The 19781-nt window shown below is 43.7% G+C and overlaps 1 protein-coding gene across 3 annotated transcripts in view; it reads left to right on the top strand.

Annotated features, from left to right (window-relative positions):
* Positions 1-19781, top strand: part of LOC147032583 (phosphatidylinositol 4,5-bisphosphate 3-kinase catalytic subunit gamma isoform-like) — a 108476-nt gene that overhangs the window by 12790 nt on the left and 75905 nt on the right. For all 3 annotated transcript variants that reach the window (XM_085870323.1, XM_085870324.1, XM_085870322.1), the window contains exons 3-4: positions 3621-3686; positions 17100-17325. In XM_085870323.1, the coding sequence (XP_085726449.1) occupies positions 3621-3686; positions 17100-17325 (292 nt within the window). The remainder of the gene's footprint in view (positions 1-3620; positions 3687-17099; positions 17326-19781) is intronic.

Below are 19781 nucleotides of genomic sequence, written 5' to 3'. Positions count from 1 at the left end.
TCTCTCACTCTCTCACTCTCTCACTCTCTCACTCTCTCACATTTGCTCAAGGTCATCCGCCAACTGCTTGGAAATCAGCAAACATCACAACTGCATAAAAATGGTACAAAAACAGATCCCTGCAACTACAGACCAATCAGCCTTCTCTCAATAATCAACAAGGTTATGGAATCAATCATCGCTTCAGACATTAAATCCTTCCTCTTCTCCAATGGCCTGATTTCCGATCATCAATTTGGATTCAGAGCAGGTCACTCTACCTTGGACTTGCTGCTCCTGCTTTCCCAACAATGGATGGAGGTCCTCAATGCTAGATATGAGATCAGAGCCATCTCCTTCGACATATCGCGTGTTTTCGATACAGTCTGGCACCCTGCCCTGTTCACCAAACTCTCTTCCTATGATATCCATTGCATACTCCACTCATGGGTCACATACTTCATCTCCTGTCGCAGCCAACGTGTGTCCCTAAATGAATTTCTCTCATCTCCTCTTCCTGTCCAGGCTGGAGTTCCTCAAGGCAGCGTTCTGGGTCCTGTTCTTTTTCTGATTTTCATCAATGATCTCTCCGACTCTCTGGAAAATCCTCTTTATCTCTTTATTAATGACTCCACCCTCTGCCAAACCATCTGTCATCCCTCAGATCGGCAAGCAGCAGCTTCTTCGCTCTCTGCAGATCTGGGTAAAATCACAACCTGGTCCAACATGTGGAACATGTCTTTCAGTCCTGACAAATCTCACACTCTCACTATGTCTCTCTGAAAGGACCATCTGGAAAAAAACCCCCATCTACTTTCTCACCAATCCTCTTGAAGAAGTCCTTTCATTCGAACTTTTGGGCCTACTATCTGCCATCATCTTTCCAGGGAAAGCCACATCTCCAAGAGGCCTCCAAAGCTAGTTGCCGATTGGGCATCTTCCGTCGTGCAAACTCCTTCCTTGGCACACCTGCGCTACTGACCACATACAAAGCTTTCAACTGCAGCCTGATGGAATACTGCTCTCCTCTGGGCTGGTACTCCCACCTCTCACCTTCCTCACCATCATAAGATCATTGGTATCTCACGTGATGAGGCTGAGTCTAGGACTCTCACTCTCTCATCGCAGGCAGGTCATTGGTATTTCTGTCTTCTACCGTCTCCTCTCCGGATTCACCCCCCCTACCGCCCCCTTGCTCTGTCTGCTATCTGTTCCACCTATATTTCTGCAGGGCACTCAAGGTCCACCAGCAGCATCCTGATAAAACTAGCAAAATCAAGAATCACTGCTCACCTTCATTCTTTCATTCCTCATTTTTCCCGACTTGGGAACAAACTCCCACACACTCTTCAATCCCATTCTTCCATCCAGTTCTTCAAAACAGCTGTTAAACACTATCTCTTATCTTCCCCCATCCAATACCATGATCTTTTCTACCCCCATTAATCCACCCCAAACCTACCTCCTTCAAATTCCCTGCTTTCCTTCCTGAAAATCCCTGTAATGTCCATCTTGTATACCCCATGTTCCCCGCCCCATCCCTCTCCCTCCCCTCTTGTCTCCTGCTCCCCTTGTTATATGATCTGTGTGCTAGCTCTTATACGAGTGTTGACATTAGATATTAAAAAAACACGATGTTCTTCAAATTTCAAGGCAATTGGATGAAAATTGACAATTTTAGAAATTCCGCCTATGTTGACCATTTGGCTTACGTTGATGTCAAAAATAATTGGTGGTTGAATTAATTGACCTGATATGCAAATGGTCTTAATTTTTCAAGTCAATCAGATGAAAATTGACAATTTTAGAAACAATTTTAAAAGTTGGCTTATGTTGGGTTGACCTTTTGGCCTATGTTGACCTTTTGACCTAGGTTAAACTTAAAAGTAATAGGTCATTGAATTCATTGACCTGAGTTGCAAATCCCGTTCAAATTTCAACTCAATCGGATGAAATTTGAGGATTTTAGAAAATTTGCCCCAAATTGGCCTTTTGGCCTATTTTGACCTTATAGCCTATGCTTACCTCAAAATTAATAGGTGGTTGAATTCAGCGCTACCTGATATGCAAATGCTCTTCAACTTTCAAGTCAATGGGATGAAAATTGAGGATTTTAGAAATCTCACCTAAGTTGTAGTCCTTTGGCCTATTTTGGCCGATGTTCACCTCAAGAATAATTGGTGGTTGACTTCAATGAACAAATATGCAACTTCAAATTTCAAGTCAATCAGATGAAAATTGACAATTTTAGAAATTCAGCCTATGTTGACCTTTTGGCCTATGTTGACATCAAAAATAATTGGTTGAATTAATTGACCTGATATGCAAATCCTGTTCAAATCTCTAGTCAATTGGATGAAAATTGGGGATTTTAGAAATTGGACAAAGTTGTTGACCTTTGGCCTATGTTGACCTTTTGACCTTTTAGGTCAAAATATTTATAGGCTCACTTCTGTCCTTGGAATCCTCTGGTAAAGTACGATAAGGATTGCTGAAAGTGTTTGCGAGTTTTGCACTCACAGACAAACATAAAAACAAACGAGACAGACCGATATATTATGACACTTTTCAATTTTCGTCATAAGAAACAGAATAACAAAGTCGACCGTCCAATATACTTGCGAATCTTTGAATTTGCAAGAAACAAAATCGACCGATCGACTGTACTTGCAAATCAACCGTAAAGATATTTGACACTTTTGTAAACTTGAATATGCTCTTTCCAATGGTGAACAATTTGAAGTGGTATACCTTGTCATATATTTGCAATCCTCACCTGAATTTCGGGGAAAAATGAAAATTTTCCATTTTTGAGGGATCATGACTGTATTATATATGACTGATTAAGAAAAGTAAACATGTATTTAAATACTACTACCATGCAGTTATTACCTGAAACAATTTCAAGCTTCTGGGATGGGTCAATAAAAATATATGGGGTCTCAAAGTTGGGTCTTCATACAAAACCAACTTTTTTCTGGATTTCAACTGATCAGGTCATAAAAATTAATAGAGGTATACTCCGTTTTATGTTTGTTTCTTACAGAGCAGTTATAGAAGAATAATCTCTGAAAATTTCAAGGCTCTAGCATTAATATTTAAAAAGTTATGTGAGTTTAAAAGTAGCCGTTCATTTTGTGATGCTCGCAACGACCATAAAAATAGGGCCACAACCACATTTTCAACCCTCAATATCTCGGAGTTGACCGCATCTATGGACCTAAAATTTTACGCAGCTTCATTTTGATACCTGGGAACTATTTTATGAAAGTTTGAAGTAAATCTGAGGGGGTCAACTGGGAACATTTTCTTAAATTTGGTGATTTCAGATGGAATGACTCAGTAAATAAAATTGTGGATGAAGCATCTATTCAGAGGATTTCAGTCTCCAAATCAGCACATCGGGCATCATGATCTAAAACTACAACGTATTGCATTTCCCAAGAACAATTAAAAGAGTGTTTTCTCTGTTTAAAAACAAATAAACCCTATCTTCAATTGTCCAATGAATTTTTCTCTTTTGCAAAATTTCTTTGCACGCTTCAGCCTTCACAACATCCTACAATTTACATTGTTCAATGTTTGCTTCATTACACAATGTAAGCATTACATAACGAAATCTATTGTTGATGATCTTGCAGGCTCTCAAATTCGAACCATATCATGACAGTGCGCTGGCAAGATTTCTTCTCTGCAGATCTCTGAAGGTGAGGTTACATTATGGTGCTATGCCAAAAACTAAAACAAATGATGGTGTTATGCCAGAAGGCAGACTCAATGCTGCTAAAGTAGCTTCATGCATCTTGGCATGGGCTTGACACATGTGACAATGGTGTGTACAGGACTCAATGTCACTGTCCAAACAGGGCCACCAAACATGGGCTCGGGCAATTGCTTTCATGGTGACTATGGTTGGATGAGCACTGTGAAGTTCACTGATAATTTTCCCATGGCGTTAAGCCGGAATTATCACTCGGCTACCCTAAAGTAGGCAGTCAGCATCAATAGACAACCCGTATTTTCGGATCAGGTACAGTTTCAGCCGTTCTGGTAGTGATGCCCAGTCAACTGACATAACACAGCGTTTGACTTGAGACAGTTCTGAATTGTCATTGGTAGCACAAGCGATCTGCTTCGTGGTTATAGGTGCTTCATCATGAATGACGTTAGCCATGAGATGACCAATATCTCCCGATTGGGTATGTCCTGGGATAGTTACAGGAAGTGGCAAGCGACTGAGTGCATCAGTACCACACAATTCCTTACCTGGGTGGTAAACCAGTGAATAGTCAGAACCGGAAAAGGTCAACACCCAATGTTGAGTATGACCTGATGATGTGGGCAGAATGGCTTGGATTTCTCCCAACAGACCTAACGAGGGTTTGTGATCTGGCTCAATTATAAAATGCCTTCCAATAACCTATTTGTGCATCTTCGAGGTGCCCCTGATACATGCAAATGCCTCTCGTTCAACCTGAGCATAGCAACGTTCAGTTTCAGACAGGGTTCGAGATGCAAAAGCAACAGGTTGGAGATTACCAGTTTAATTGGTTTGTAACAACGCACACCCGATACCATATGAAGAGCTATCACAACTGAGAACTAGAAAGCATCTCAAAATGCAAGGATCATTCGCATTCTCTTTGAACTTGAACTAAACTTGACGAAAACGAGAGTTTAAAAAAAAATTCTACATTTTATTCATTTGTGTTCTTCATATTCTCATAATAAAGGTTTTTTGAAGATTTGATGACAAAAGCTCAATTGCTAAAAATGGTATGGCTTGGATCGACACACTGAAGCTCATTTTATAATAAATAAAGAAACACGTAAGTGACTAAAAATTAAAAAAAAAACAAGGCAACTTGCGCTTCAAGTGTTGTGGCAGAGCTAATAAGGACTCTTTATCATCACTATGATCTTGCCCTTTCAAAATTTGACCCAATGCTTCATTAGTTTTTTCCATATTCTCATCATAAAGGTTTGTTGAAAATTTGATGACAAAAGATCAAATGGTTAAAAAAAAAAGTTATGGCCTGGACAGACACACACACACATGATTGAAAAACCCTGTCTCCTGCTGTGCTGGGGATGGGGGGGGGGGTGGAATAAGTTCCTTGGATGGGTTGTAATAGATCAGTAACGGTGAGGAAGCCAACATGTTTTTAGCCACATTAAACACTCTTGTTTGAGCACCTTTCCATTCCTAGGCAACGCCTTTCCTAAGGAGGAGATGCAAAGGCTCGACGGTTTTGCTCAGTTGAGGCAGAAAATTATCAAAATGGGTCAACACACCCAACAATGCATGAAATTCTGAGATATTTTGTGGTATCATAGCTTTCGTAATGCTTCAACTTTGCTCGGAGAAGGAAAAATGCCATGACAGGAGATTTGATGACCCCCCATGCAGTCAACTTCATGTACTATGATGATACACTTCCACCTTATGCATAACCCAACTTGTGACAAACGATTGAGGACCTCATTCAACTTCTCAAGATGTTCATCTTGTGACTGGCAACCCTGAAACACAACTGTGCTTGGTACATTTTTCAATAATGTCTCCATGTTGCATTGGAAAACTGGTGCAACTGGGCGAATTCCAAATGGGCATATGTTGAACACGTAGTGTCCTCGATGAGTGTTGATGCAGGTATAAGGCTTGGAATCATCATCCAATCCATTCGAGCATAGGCATTGGTCATGTCAAGCTTGATGAATGTCTGGCCACCCTTGAGAATGGTGAACAGATCCTCTGCACTGGGCAAAGGATAGTCACCCAGATTTGAATAGTGGTTAATTATAATCTTTGTTTTGTAGTCCCCACAAATGTACAATGTTCCATCTGCTTCAAGTACTGGGATGATAGGTCCTGCTCAGTCTGAGTATTCGACTGGTGATATGATTCCCTTACTCTGCAGGCAATGAAGCTTACATTCGATCATTGATTGCATCATGGAGGGCATAGGTTTGCCTTACGGAACAATGGCTGAGCATCTGCAGAAACATGAATCCTAACTTTTAGCCCTGCAAAGGTACCACCACCATCGCTGAACAGGCCAGGTTACTTTGTTGAGCACAGTATCTTATCCAGCAGCAGAGTTGGAGACTGTTTATGCCACTCCATTTGAGTCTGATGATTCCAAACCAGTCTTGGCCCAGGAGGGATGGTTGTTCTCCATGCACTATAGGTAGTGTAAGGACATGAGTGCTGTTTTCATATTCCACAGTTACATTGGCTGAACTGACGACAGGAACAATCTCTTTCGTATATATCTGCAGATCAGCATATACAGGCCGGAATGGAGGAACCTTTCTTGGAGAGAAAATGGAGGTGAATATGCTCTCATTCATAATCGATTTGTAAACCCTGGTATCAACTTCCATTTTCACCAGGATCTTATCAACCATAATTGGAGCATCAGAGCTCTTGGTTACAATGGAAAATACTTCGGAAGGTTCCTCACTTGTGTCTTGGCTGCAAGCTGTGTCCAATGTACTCCCAATTTCTGACCTATAGTCCACTGCTTCACGGTGCACACCGATGTGAAAAGCAGAAGACAAGTTAGTCGACTTGGATTGAGGACAATGGCATTTCAAGTGCCCCTGCTTACCACTGAGTGGTTGTAGTAGTGTGCACCTGTAATCCAGCTACTTGAACGCTCGGGTTTGGGGATCGCTTGAGGATGGGTGCTTTGCATTGTGTTGTGCTAGACAGCACAGAGCAGCCCAGCTGATATGGTGGCACCCAACTCAGATTGTCAGGCTAGATCAGATCTATGACATGCAGCAGGTATCATGTAAAACCTGTACTTAGATGTTCATGGCTGAGTGACAAAACTGCCCCCCCCCCCACACACACACACACACACCAGGTCCTCCTGGTGAGGAGGGTGTATGGATATGGACACCCAGCAGGACTAAAAAAAAAACCTGTCAAAGAGTGGAGGACCTCCTTGTGAGCTCATGGCCATCCATATCTGGTACCCAACTGCATCTATGGATGTCCTCCTGCAGTGGGTAACCTTTCCAAAGAGGATTGTGGCAGGATTTGCACTCTGGCCACTATAAAAACACTTCACTCCACAAAACGCACTAAAATGCAAAGAAAACTGAAAACCCACTCCGTGGGAGTACCGTTTGTGCAGCTGCCCTTTGCAGGGCAGTTCACCAGATGGCATGATTGGGACAAAGTCTTCAGAACCCTCACTCTGCTAATACGAGGAAAAAAATAGGACAACTCGACCTGTAGCTTATCTGGGCCATGTCCTAATGTCACTCAAATTTGGTAGAATTCTGACTTGTGGGTCTGGAGAATAAGGTTTTAAAAGGAATTAATGCGATTTCCCTAAAAGTTGACTAATTCAGCCTTTTGACACGTGGTCACGTGATCCATTTGACTTCCATAATTTTATTCACACCCCTACCCTACCATAATGTTGCAACCAAGTTTGTTAGCATTCTGACAGATGGATCAAGAGAAGAAGATTTTGGAAGTAATTTGCAGGACCGCCATTTTGACACACTTCCGGTCATGTGGTCAGCATGGCCTCCACAATTTAACATCAGGACCCTGTTCTAATATTGTAATTCAAATTTGGTAGCATTCTGACTGGTGGGTCTGGAGAAGATTTTTGAAGGAATTTTGACAGACTTAAAGTCATATGACCTGAAGGAGCTTTGCAATTTCTGTTACCAGTCAGGAGGGGAACATTGCTGCAAAATTTCAGCCGGATCGGCTCAGCGGTGTAGCCAGAGAAGTCGAAAAAGGAGACAGACGGACGAACAGACAGTCAGTGCCCAATGTCAATACATTATCTGTAATATAAATTCCAGAGAAGCTAAAATTGGGGTAACCTTCCCGGATTGGATTGCAGTAGTGTGTGTTGGGGTGGTGCTAAGGTGTTGTCCACCAAATGGCAGTCTCCTTAGGTTAACCTGAAGAGTTGTGGAGATCCTTCAAGACCACCGTCCTTGATGTTGCCAGTGGATGTCTTGGAACTCACCGCAGGGCAAAGAAGAATTTTCTCTCTCAAGGGACACTGGATACCATTGACCAGAGTCGCAGGGCCAGGCTGAATGGCATAGCTGAGCTGTTCAGGGAGCTGAGGCGTAAAACTGTACGTGCACTGAGGGTGGACAAGGAGGCCTATGTGCGAGGAATCTGTGAGGGGGTAGAGCATCACCTGTGGACAGGTGATTCTCGCCCAGCTTACAGGGGAATTCGCGCATTGCATTCATCCAAGCCCATCCCTCGGAGCACTGAAGTTAGAGCAGAGAGTGGTAGGCTCTTGACAGAGGAGTCTGAAGTGAAGGCCCGCTGGGCCGGTTACTTTGAGCGGTTGTACCAGGCTGATCCCCCAGCTGTCGAGTTGGACGTCAAGGGTGTTACAATCCCTGTTGCTGATGCTCTAATCAACTGTGGTCCACCTTCGCTTGTGGAAACATGGGCTGTGGTGAACCAGTTGAAACGGGGCAAAGCTCCAGGGATCTGTGGCATCCATGCTGAACTTCTCAAGGCTGGTGGAAATGCTGCACTCGTGTCGTTGCATGCAGTTTTGTGCTCTGCCTGGAACACAGGCTTCATCCCAACTGATTGGAAGAGGGGCCTTGTTGTTCCTCTCTGGAAAGGGAAGGGTGATCGCCAAGACTGCAACAACTACCGAGGGGTGACGCTGCTCTCAGTGCCGGGCAAGGTCTTTGCTCAGATAATTCTTGATAGGGTTCGCCACCATCTGCTTGAGCACCAGCGTCCAGAGCAGTCAGGCTTCACACCAAAGAGGTCAACGATTGACCGTATCCTTGCTCTTCGTGTCCTCACCGAATGCAGACGAGAGTTTCGGCAGGGGCTGCTTGCAGCCTATGTTGATCTCTGTAAAGCGTTCAATTCAGTGAATCGGGATGTCCTCTGGAGGATTCTTGGTCTTCGTGGGGTGCCACCAAAACTGATCGTTCTGATGTCTCAACTCTACTCTGGTACTGAGAGTGCTGTGAAGTGTGGTGGTACCATCTCTGACTTATTTCCAGTTGTTACTGGAGTTCGTCAGGGGTGTGTACTGGCCCCCACACTTTTCAGCACTTGTATGGACTGGATTTTAGGGAGGATGTCGGAGAGATCAAGCTGCGGTGCATCGTTTGGGAATGTCAAGATCTCGGACCTTGATTTTGCAGATGATGCAGTCATCTTTGCGGAGAATTTAGATATCCTTTTGGGGGCCCTCGGGGTGCTGAATGAGGAGTCGGAGCCGCTGGGATTATGGGTTTCTTGGGTCAAAACTAAGATCCAGGCTTTCAGTGACATATTGGATGCTGCTGTCCTGTCTGTGTCTGTTTGTGGTGAGGATGTTGAGGTCGTGGAGAGATTCACTTACCTTGGCAGTGATATTCATGTCTCTGCCGGCTGTGAGTCAGTGGTCAATAGACGTCTGGGTCGGGCCTGGGGAGTCATGGATTCACTGGATCATGGGGTGTGGCGCTGCCGGAACCTGTGCGGGAGTACGAAAGTCCGAGTCTTCAGGTCCTTGGTACTTCCAGTCTTGCTCTATGGATGCGAGACTTGGACTCTGACCAAGGATCTGAGATGGAGACTTAATTCCTTTGGTACCAGGTCTCTTCGGAGAATCCTTGGCTATCGCTGGTCGAATTTTGTGTCCAACGAGCGGTTGCTGAGAGAGACTCTGATGAGATTTGTTACCGGCATAGTCCGTGAGCGTCAGTTGCGGCTGTATGGACATGTGGCTCGTTTTCCTGCCGCTGATCCTGCTCACCAGATTCTCTCAGCGAGGGAGTCTCATGAGTGGATGAGGCCAATGGGCCGACCACGTGCCTCGTGGTTGCAGCAGGTTGACCATCATCTCAAGGAGATGGGGATGGGCCTGGCATCTGCCTGGGGGATGGCCAGACGGAGGCCCCTGGAGTACCGGCGGAAAGTGGACGCAGCGATGTGCTGTTCTGGCACATGCTCCCATACCTGACCTGACCTTCCCGGATTGGATTGCAGTAGTGTGTGTTGGGGTGGTGCTGAGGTGTTGTCCACCAAATGGCAGTCTCCTTAGGTTAACCTGCGGTGGTACCTTCGGGTGGGTGCCTGGAATGTCCGATCCCAAAGAGAAGATGATCATCTGTCTCTGCTATCATCTGAGCTCCAGCACTTGAACATCGGTATTTCAGCACTCTCTGAGGTTTGGAGACCAGATTGTGGCGAGATCATGGTGGGTGGTTGCACCTACTACTGGTCTGGTCGCTCTGATAGTTATCAGGAAGAAGGAGTTGCTGTATCCAATAAGCTGATTCCCATGATAATTGAGGTAACACCTGTCAACGAGTGTATTATGAGACCAACGAGAGTGTCTTCCCTGGTCTCTATAGGCGAGTGATCTCACTGAAAGCACTGATCAACCATGAGTCCGTGGTTGATCAGTGCACCAGATGAGATACTCTTCTTGTTTTAGGGGATTTCAATGCATGGACTGTCACTGATAGGGATGGCTATGAGACATGTGTTGTTCCCCATGGGTCTGGAACAATGAACCAGAATAGCACAGAGTTCCTCGATTTTGCAAGAAGTCATGGACTTAAGGTGACTGGTTCATGGTTTCAGCATCCACAGGTTAATCGGTATTCTAATGTTGGTTGCAAAGGAGATTGACCATGTGCTCATCGATGGTCGCTGGAGGATGATTCAGAACTGCAGAGTCTACCGGAGTCTACCAGAGGTGCCCTCTTCCTCAATACTGGCCACAGGCTTATTGTAGCAACACTGACGTTTCAGCTTAAATCCAGGAGAATGGTACCATCGCAGCCTAGGCTGGATGTTGGCAAACTCAAGGATGAGAGGGGCTTGCAAACAGGTTGAGTGGGGAATTGGGGGGTCTGGGTATTGTGGGGAAGCCTGAAGAGTTGTGGAGTGCCTTCAAAACTACCATCCTTGATGTTGTCAGCAGATGTCTTGGAACCCACCATCAGGCGAAGAGAAACTTTGTCTCCCAAAGCACACTGGATACCATTGACCAGAGTTCCAGGGCCAGGCATAATCGCAGAGCTGAGCTGTTCAGGGAGCTGAGGTGTAAAACTGGATGTGCACTTAGGGCAGACAAGGAGGTCTATGTGCGAAGAATCTGTGAAGCTGTGGAACATCACCTGTGGCCAAGTGATTCTCATCCTGCTTCAACAGGAATTCGTGCATTTTGTTCCTCCAAGCCCATATCTTGGTGTACTGCATTTCGAGCACAGGGTGGTGGGCTCTTGACAGAGGAGTCAGAAGTGAAGGCCTGCTGGGCCAGTTACTTTGAGCGGCTGTACCAGGCTGACCCACCGGCTGTTGACTTGGATGTTCGGGGTATAACTATCCCCATTGCTGACCCTCTAGTCAACTGTGAACTGCTTTCAGTTGTGGTAACAGGCTGCAGTGAACCAGTTGAAAGGGGTTAAAGCCCCTGAGATATGTGGCATCCATGATGAACTTCTCAAGGCTGATGGAAATGCTTTACTCATTTACACCAAAACCAGTCAGGATTTACACAAAAGAGGTCAATGATTGACCATAGCCTTGATCTCCGGGTCCTGACCAAATGCAGCCAAGAGTTTCGGCAGGGGCTGTTCACAGCCTATGTTGATCTCCACAAAGCATTTGTTTCAATGAATCAGGATGCCCTCTAGAGGATTTTTGGTCTCTCCGGGGTGCCACCTAAGTTGATCGATCTGATTTCTGAACTATACTCTGGTACTGAGAGTGCTGTGAGGTGTGGTGGTTCCATCTCTGACTTATTTCAGTTGTTGCTAGAGTTCATCAGGGGTGTGTATTGGCCCCCTCACTCTTCAATGCTTGCATGGACTGGATTCTGGGGAAGATGTTGGAAAGATGAAGCTGAGGTGCATCACTTGGGAATGTCAAGATCTCTGACCTTGTTTTCACAGATAATGCAGTCATCCTTGCGGCGATGCTGGATATCATTGTCGGGGCCCTTGAGGCGGTGAATGAGGAATTGGAGCCATTGGGACTATGGGTTTCCTGGGTTAAAACAAAGATCCTAGTTTGGATGCTGCCATCTTGTCTGTTCCTTTTATGGTGAGGATGGTGAGGCCACGGAGAGATTCACCAACCTTGGCAGTGATATTCATGTCTCCATATGTTGTGAGCCAGAGGTCAATAGATGTCTGAGTTGGGCTTGGGGAGTCATGGATTCTCTGGATCATGGGGTGTGGTTCTGTCAGTACCGATGCAGGACGACGAAAGTCTGAGTCTTCAGGTCCTTGGTGCTTCCAGTCATGCTCTTCAAATGTGAGATTTGGACTCTGACCAAGAATCTGAGACAAAGACTTAACTCCTTCAGTTCCAGGTCTCTTCAGAGAATCCTTGACTATTACTGGTCAGATTTTCTGTCCAGCAAGCAGTTTCTGAGAGAGAATCACATGGGATTTGTTGCCTGTATAGTCTGTGAGCAACAGTTGTGGCTTTGTGGACATGTGGCTTGATTTCCTGATGCTGATCCTGCTCACTAGATGCTCTGAGCAAGGGAGCCTCGTGAGTGTAGAAAGCCAACGGGTTGACCATGTGCCTCGTGGTTGCAGCAGGTTCATCGACATCTCAAGGAAGTGTGGATGTGCCAGGCATCTGCCTGGGAGATAGCCAGACGGAGGCCCCTTGAATACCGATAGAAAGTGCACGCAGTGGCACGCCGCTCTGGCACATGCTCCCAGACCTAACCTAATCGCTTACCACAGCTGTCACAGTTATACTTGTTCCTGTAACGACACTGGCAAGCTTGATGATTACCACTGCAATGCCAACAAGTTACACCACAATAAGTTCAAGTGTGCCACCAACCCTCTGGGCAGTTCCAGAAACATCAGCAGGTGAGGGTGAATAGGGTGGCTTGCTGTGACATTTCTACATGAAACGGAAGGTTACCTTGTTTACAGATCGGTCCTGATGAATAACTTTTGACTTGATGGAGATGAAACATAGACTCTTGGCAGTCTGCAAACATGTATTGGCTATTTCCTTGACTTTAGACAGATTGGAGTCAGTTTCAGGAAGAAGTTTGCAGCAATTGTGTCGTCATTGATCCCAATGATAATGAAAAAGTCGCGCAACATTTCTTCAAGTTTATCTCCAAACTTGCAATGATTGGTGAGTCGGTATAAATGAGCCAGAAACTCAGATGCTGACTGACCATCCTGATGATGGTGGGTATAAAATTTATATCTCAAGATGATCTTACCTGGTTTCGGGTGATGATGTGTTTTAATGAGATTGAGGAGCTCTTCATATGATTTGTCAAGTTTGGTTGGAGCAAGATCTTTGATGTGGCTGTTCGTCGGGGCGCTGTCGTCAGTGAGTCATACAGCCTGCCACCTTTTAGCGTCTGTATCAGTTATTTAATTTTTTTAAATTTTTTGGTACACACCGTCGAGGCTTGTGGAAGAGCTAGTACACTGAACGGATCAGGATACAACAGAATGCAAAAGGAACAATAGAGACACACACAAATGGAAAAGTAGAGAGAGGTGAGGAGAAAACACCCATTTCATCAAGATGCAGATGAAGGCCTTGTCGCAGGAGAGAAGTTGAGGTGTGCCAAGTAAGGATTTTGTACAACGGAGGATGCCCAGTTGCTGGCTGGCTTTGGAGACCAACTTTGGAATGTGGTTTGTCCAAGAAAGATCATGGTGATAGTGAGACCCAGAAGTTTGAATAAGACCCTGATAGTGAGACATCCTCAAGAGGATTGTGATGAAAGTCGATTGGGGGCAGGATGGGGTGGGGTTTGCCAGATGGTCCTAGAGAAGAGAAGAGAAGAGAAGCGAAATATAGAGATATCGAGATATTTGTCAGGATTGAAAGACATATTCCAAGTATTTGACCAGCTTGTGATTTTGTCAAGGTCTGAAGAGATGGAAGAGGCTGCAACCTGCCGATCTGAAAGATGAGGGATGTCATGGCAGAGGGTAGAGTCATCAGCAAATCGATAAAAGAGATTTTTCCAGAGTCCATTTTGTTGGCCACGAAATACTGCTTCAAACGTTTGGTCGAGTCTTTCCAATCCTCCCTTACTGCGTAATCGCACCAAGACATCCTCATCGCTGCTGTAATGTATTTAAATGGAGACAAAGACTGAAGTGGGAACAATAGGTTTATTCCACTCAGTACAGGTCTGGAACAGGAACCGGTCACATGACATCCATCTGGCCCCCACAGCACCCCTGATGCATGTGAGCAGAAACAACTCGATACATCTCGGTTAAATACAGGAGACAAATGGCAGGTTCAGGCTACTATATTTAAGTTTCTTAATACCTTTTTGGTTTTTAAAGTTCACAAAAGTTACAATTACAGTGCCTTCAGAAAGTATTCACACCCCTTCACTTTTTCACATTTTGTTGTATTACAGCCTGAAATTAAAATTGATTAAATTGACATTTTTTTGTCACTGATCTACACAAAATACCCCATAATGTCAAAGTGGAATTGTTTATTTTCAGAAATTTTCTACAAACTAATTAAAAATGAAAAACTGAAATGTCTTGCATCAGTAAGTATTCAACCCCTTTGCTATGACACTCCAAATTGAGCTCAGGTGCATCCAATTTCATTTGATCATCCTTAAGATGTTTCTTCAACTTGATTGGAGTCCACCTGTGGCCAATTCAATTGAATGGACATGATTTAGGAAGAAACACATCTTTCTCGATGAGGTCCCACAGTTGACAGTGCATTTCAGACCAGAAACTCCACCATGAAGTCCAAGAAACTGTCTGTAGAACTCTGAGATAAAATTGTGAGGAGGAATAGATCTGTGGATTGGTATATGACAATTTCTAGAGTGTTGAAACTTCCCAAGAGCACAGAGAGTTCCATCATTAGGAAATGAAAAGAATATGGAACTACCCAGACTCTTCCTGGAGCTGTGGTTGGGGGTATACACCTTGGGGTTTCCTTCCCTTTTGTGTATGTATGTTGTTCATGGTGCCGAGCCCAGCTTGTTCTCTAAGGACTGCAATCCAAGGTTTGCTCTTCATGAGTATCAACAATCGTACCGGTTGGCTACCAATCAAATGGATCTTTGTAAGTTGGGGTCTGTCACTTCTGAGTGATGTTACAGTGTTATCAGCAGCATAACGTTTTTGAAACTTGTATTTCAAATAAACAGATACAAAGTCAAATGAGGAAGTTCACCATTACATGCAATGTCCATTTCCGATTCTCATATTAGTTGTTTCCAACCAGTGTCCCTTTCCTGCCGGCTCAACTCACGCATGCTCATCTCGTCCTCTGGGGCTATCGAACAATCGCATCCTGTCACGTCATTCTCTCTTGTATGCTGGCCCGTTCAGGATGATTGAAGAGCTCAAAGGAATTATTTCCTGATACACAAGCTTAATGAATTTTAATCAAACTAATTACAATTGGCTTCACATGTTAACAACCACTCTGGACATTGACACCTCGTTCACTCATCAGAATTAAATTGAGCATGGGGATGATTGAAACACACGTCTCGTCATATGTCATCCGTCTCTCTACATCTCGCTCTCGCGAGTTTATATAGTAACACAGAATGATCCTGTGCCTTCCAGCAATTGTGGTTCTCATCCATACTGGAAGTTTCGTCTGAGAACGTTCCAGCATCTTCATGAATCTCCCCAGGCAGTTTACAGTACAATACTGCCATCCACAGTCAAAATTAGCTCATTACATAATGCAGTTCGTAATACAATTCACTGATGCGTCCCACAACCACTTATAACATGTAACCGTCAATTTTAATCATTCATTTATAGGCATTTACTAATGCTTATCCACAAATACCACAACATCTAGCTTTTAACTGACAGCTGACCGTCTTACCAAATTGAGCAACTGGGCAAGAAAGACCTTGGTTAGGGAGGTGACCAAGAACCCAATGAGCGCTCTGACAGAATGATAGAGCTCCTTGATTGAGATGGGAGAACCTGCCGGAAGGACAACAATCTCTACAGCACTTCACAAATCTCGGCTTTATGGAGAGTGGCCAGACAGAAGCCAGTCCTGAGAAAAAGGCACATGACAGCATGCCTGGAGTTTGCAGAAAAGCACGTGAAAGACTCTGAGAGCATGAGGCAAAATATTTCGTGGTCTGATGAGATGAAAATTGAACTTCGGTCTGAATGCAAAGCGCTACATCTGGTGGAAACCAAGCACAGCTCATCACACATCTAACACCATCCCTACCATGAAGCATCGTCGTGGCAGCATCATGCTCTGGGGATGCTTTTCAGTGGCAGGAACTGAGAAACTTGTAAGGATAGAGGGAACAATGAATGGAGCCAAATACAGGCAAATCTGTGAGAACCTGCTTCAGAGTGAAAAATACTTCATACTGTGGAGAAGATTTACATTCCAACAGGATAATGACCTCAAGCATATGGCCAAATCAACACTGGAATGGCTTCAGAAAAATAATGTGAAAGTCCTTCAGTGGCCCAGCCAAAGCCCAGACTTGAATCCCATTGAGAATCGGTGGAAAGACTTGGAGATTGCTATTCACTGAAACTCCCCATCCAACTTGACAGAGCTTGAGCAAATCTGTGAGGAAGAATGGGAGAAAATCTCCAAATCCAGATGTGCAAAGCTGACACAAACATCCCGAAGAAGACTCAAATCTGTAATCGCTGCAAAAGGCACTTCGACAAAGCATTGACTCAGGGGGTTGAATATTTATTGACACAAGACATTTCAGCTTTTTGTTTTTAATTACTTTGTATAAATTTCAGTCAAATATTGTAAAATAAAAGAGCACTCCATTGTGTGCTGGTGCCCTAGACAAATTCCAAATTAATTCGTGAATAACGGGGTACTGCATCCTTGCAATAATCACACCTGCAAGAAAATGTATACACCAGAAGCCAGGTGCTTCACATGCATTAATTATTTTTTGCAAACACAGGTTAATTTAAATATGTTTAAGTTTATCTTCCAAAAGTACAATGGAGAGAGAGAGAGAGAGACAGACAGACAGACAGACAGACAGACAGACAGACAGACAGACAGACAGACAGACACAGTCAGAGTGATTGATTGATTGATTGATTGAGATATTGTGAATTTGTATGTAAAGAAACATTATGTTTGTGTGCAGAGCAAGCGCTTGGGTCATTTTTTGTTCTGGCACCTGCGAAGCGAGATTGCCATTTCTGAGTATCATCGAGCTCGCTTCGCCATGTTGCTCGAAGCATACCTGTACGGATGTGGGCGAGATATGTGTGCTGAACTGAAGAAACAGTGCCAGGTTGTGGACAATCTGCAGCTTGTTGGGAACAAGATGCAGAGTATTTTGTGTGATCAGCGTGACATCCCATCCGATGGTAAATTACTTTTTAGAATATAGTGAAATATTAATGGAAACAAAATGTTTGTTTTGTATTGATGGTCTGTTTTCACCAAAATGTTTTTGCAACCTTGAGCATGGATCATTTCATTTGAACCAAAACAAGCATCTTGTTACAAGGGAGGGAGAAACCAAAATCTCACATTTTGTTGGTCCTGACGTTATTTCATCTACTGTATATACACAGTCGAGATTTATGAAGGAGAAAATCAAGGCAGCCGAGGCTTCCATCATTTCCACTAATGAAGCCCTCCCTCCCGTATCAATGAATCGGTCCAAATACATGAACAGATTGATGTTGGTGCATCTCAGGCTCATGGAGAAGCCTTCACAAGAATTATATGCAAGGCAACAAAATTACTTTTTACAAAAATAATTGCATTAGTCAACAATGGACTCTCCAGATAAAGAACTTGATATAAACTAAATTCATCTTTTGAAAGCTGAAAAATACTATAATATGATTATGAATGCATTTTTCAATTCCTCTCTGATAAAAATCCACCATTGAAAGCAGCAAATGCAATGTCAGTGAATTTCTATACCGAGGCAGCTGTATGTCTCATTTGTGGGTGCCTGATTGGCTGTGATGCAAATATTTACATCACTTACTTTTTACAGCCAACCAGGGATTGATAATGGCTTGCAGGGGGAACCAATACGCACAAGCCCTTGTGGCTATTTTGACAAACATGGGTTGGATGTCAGCGGGATTTTGGTATATGAGAGGAGATTTACTCCAGACATCGAACATGGTTTACCCACTGTTGCCCACAAGAAGAACACTCCACCCTGAGGCGACTGTTGGGCCCCATCAATAGTGAGGCGAATCAACCTGAATTTGCAAGGATAAATCGCTAGTGCATAGCCTACTTACAGTGTCCTGCAAAAGTATTCGCTCCCCTCCACAGTTTTCACATTTTGTTGCTGCCTGAGCTTGTTTCATGATGCTTTCATATCAAACTTAATATATAGAATCTTCACAAACCACTCCAAAGCGATAAATCTAAAAAATGTAGATAAAATGTGAATAAGTTAGATGAACAGAGAAAATCAGATGATTCTCAGTTTCACAAGTATTCAAACCCTTTTCCAAATTTACCCTAAAATCACTTCAGGAGCAAATTATTTGTTTGAAAGGATACAAAATAAGTGTAATAGGTTTCACCTGTACGTAATCAGTAGTTTAAGTTAAAATTTAGCTCCCCTACTTATCGAATAAGTTTTAAGGTGCAACTCACTTCGTCAACCAACAAGGCAAACATGAAGACCAAGGAGCTTTCCAACGAAGTCAGACATAAAGTGGTGGAGAAGCACCGTTCAGGAGAGGGTTATAAGAAGATTTCAGCATCACTCATTATCCCTTTGAGTACGGTGAAATCCATCATTAAGTTGAAGACGAATCATACCACCCACACACTACCCAGATCAGGTCGCCCGTCCAAACTCAGCAGCCGGGCTAGCAGAAAACTGGTTCGGGATGTCACTGAAATCTAACAATGACTGAAAGATCTGCAAGGCTCTATGTCTGAGATGGGGGTCAGTGTTCATAAATCATCAACATTCCATTCTCTTCACAAAACTGATCTCTGGATAAGTGGCAAGAAAGAAGTCATTACTGAAAGAGATGCGCCTAAAAGCTCATATGGAGTTTGTGAAAAAGCATCTTTATGATGCTGCTGGCATGTGGAGAAATGTTTTGTGGTCAGGCGAGGCAAAAATTGAACTTTTTGGTGTAAATTCAAAGTGTTACGTCTGATGCAAGCCTCACACTGCGCATTACCCAGTCAACATAATCCCTCCTGTGAAGCATGGTGATGGCAGCATCATGTTATGGGGCTGATTTTCATCAGCAGGGACTGGCAAGCTTGTCAGCATAGAACAGACAATGGATGGTGCAAAGTACAGGAGAATCCTTGATGAAAACCGGCTTGAGTCAGCCATGAATCTGAAACTGGGGAGGAGATTCACATTTCATCAGGACAACGATCCGAAACACAAAACTGAAGTCACGTTGGAGTGGAAGAATAATAAGATAATAAATGTTCTTGAGTTGCCCAGGAAAAGTCCTGACTTGGACCCAATTGAACATTTATGCCGAGACTTGAACATTGCAGTCCATCGATGATCTCCATCAAATTTGGCAGAACTAGAGCAATTTTCACGTGAAGGATGGGAAAGATTTCACCATCTCACTGTACAAAGCTGGAAGAGACCCTCCCCGAAAAAAACTCACAACAGTCATTGCTGCACAAGGTTCTTCCACCAAGTACTGACCTCAGGGGCTGAATACTTTTACAACCAGTGAATTTTGATTTGTACATGTTTCTTGAAGGTATTCCTGACATGTAACCTCCTTCAACTACAAGTGTTTAGTTTGATTTCTTCAGTTATGAATAAAAAAGTTCATTTCAAAAAACTGTTTCTCCATAA

This window comes from Eptatretus burgeri, chromosome 2 (assembly GCF_056783735.1).
Source record: "Eptatretus burgeri isolate ZD-2024b chromosome 2, Ebu_testis_v1, whole genome shotgun sequence".
Classification (NCBI taxonomy): domain Eukaryota; kingdom Metazoa; phylum Chordata; class Myxini; order Myxiniformes; family Myxinidae; genus Eptatretus; species Eptatretus burgeri.
The sequence above is the reverse complement of the archived record's forward strand: the minus strand, read 5'-3'. Positions and strand labels throughout refer to the sequence as shown.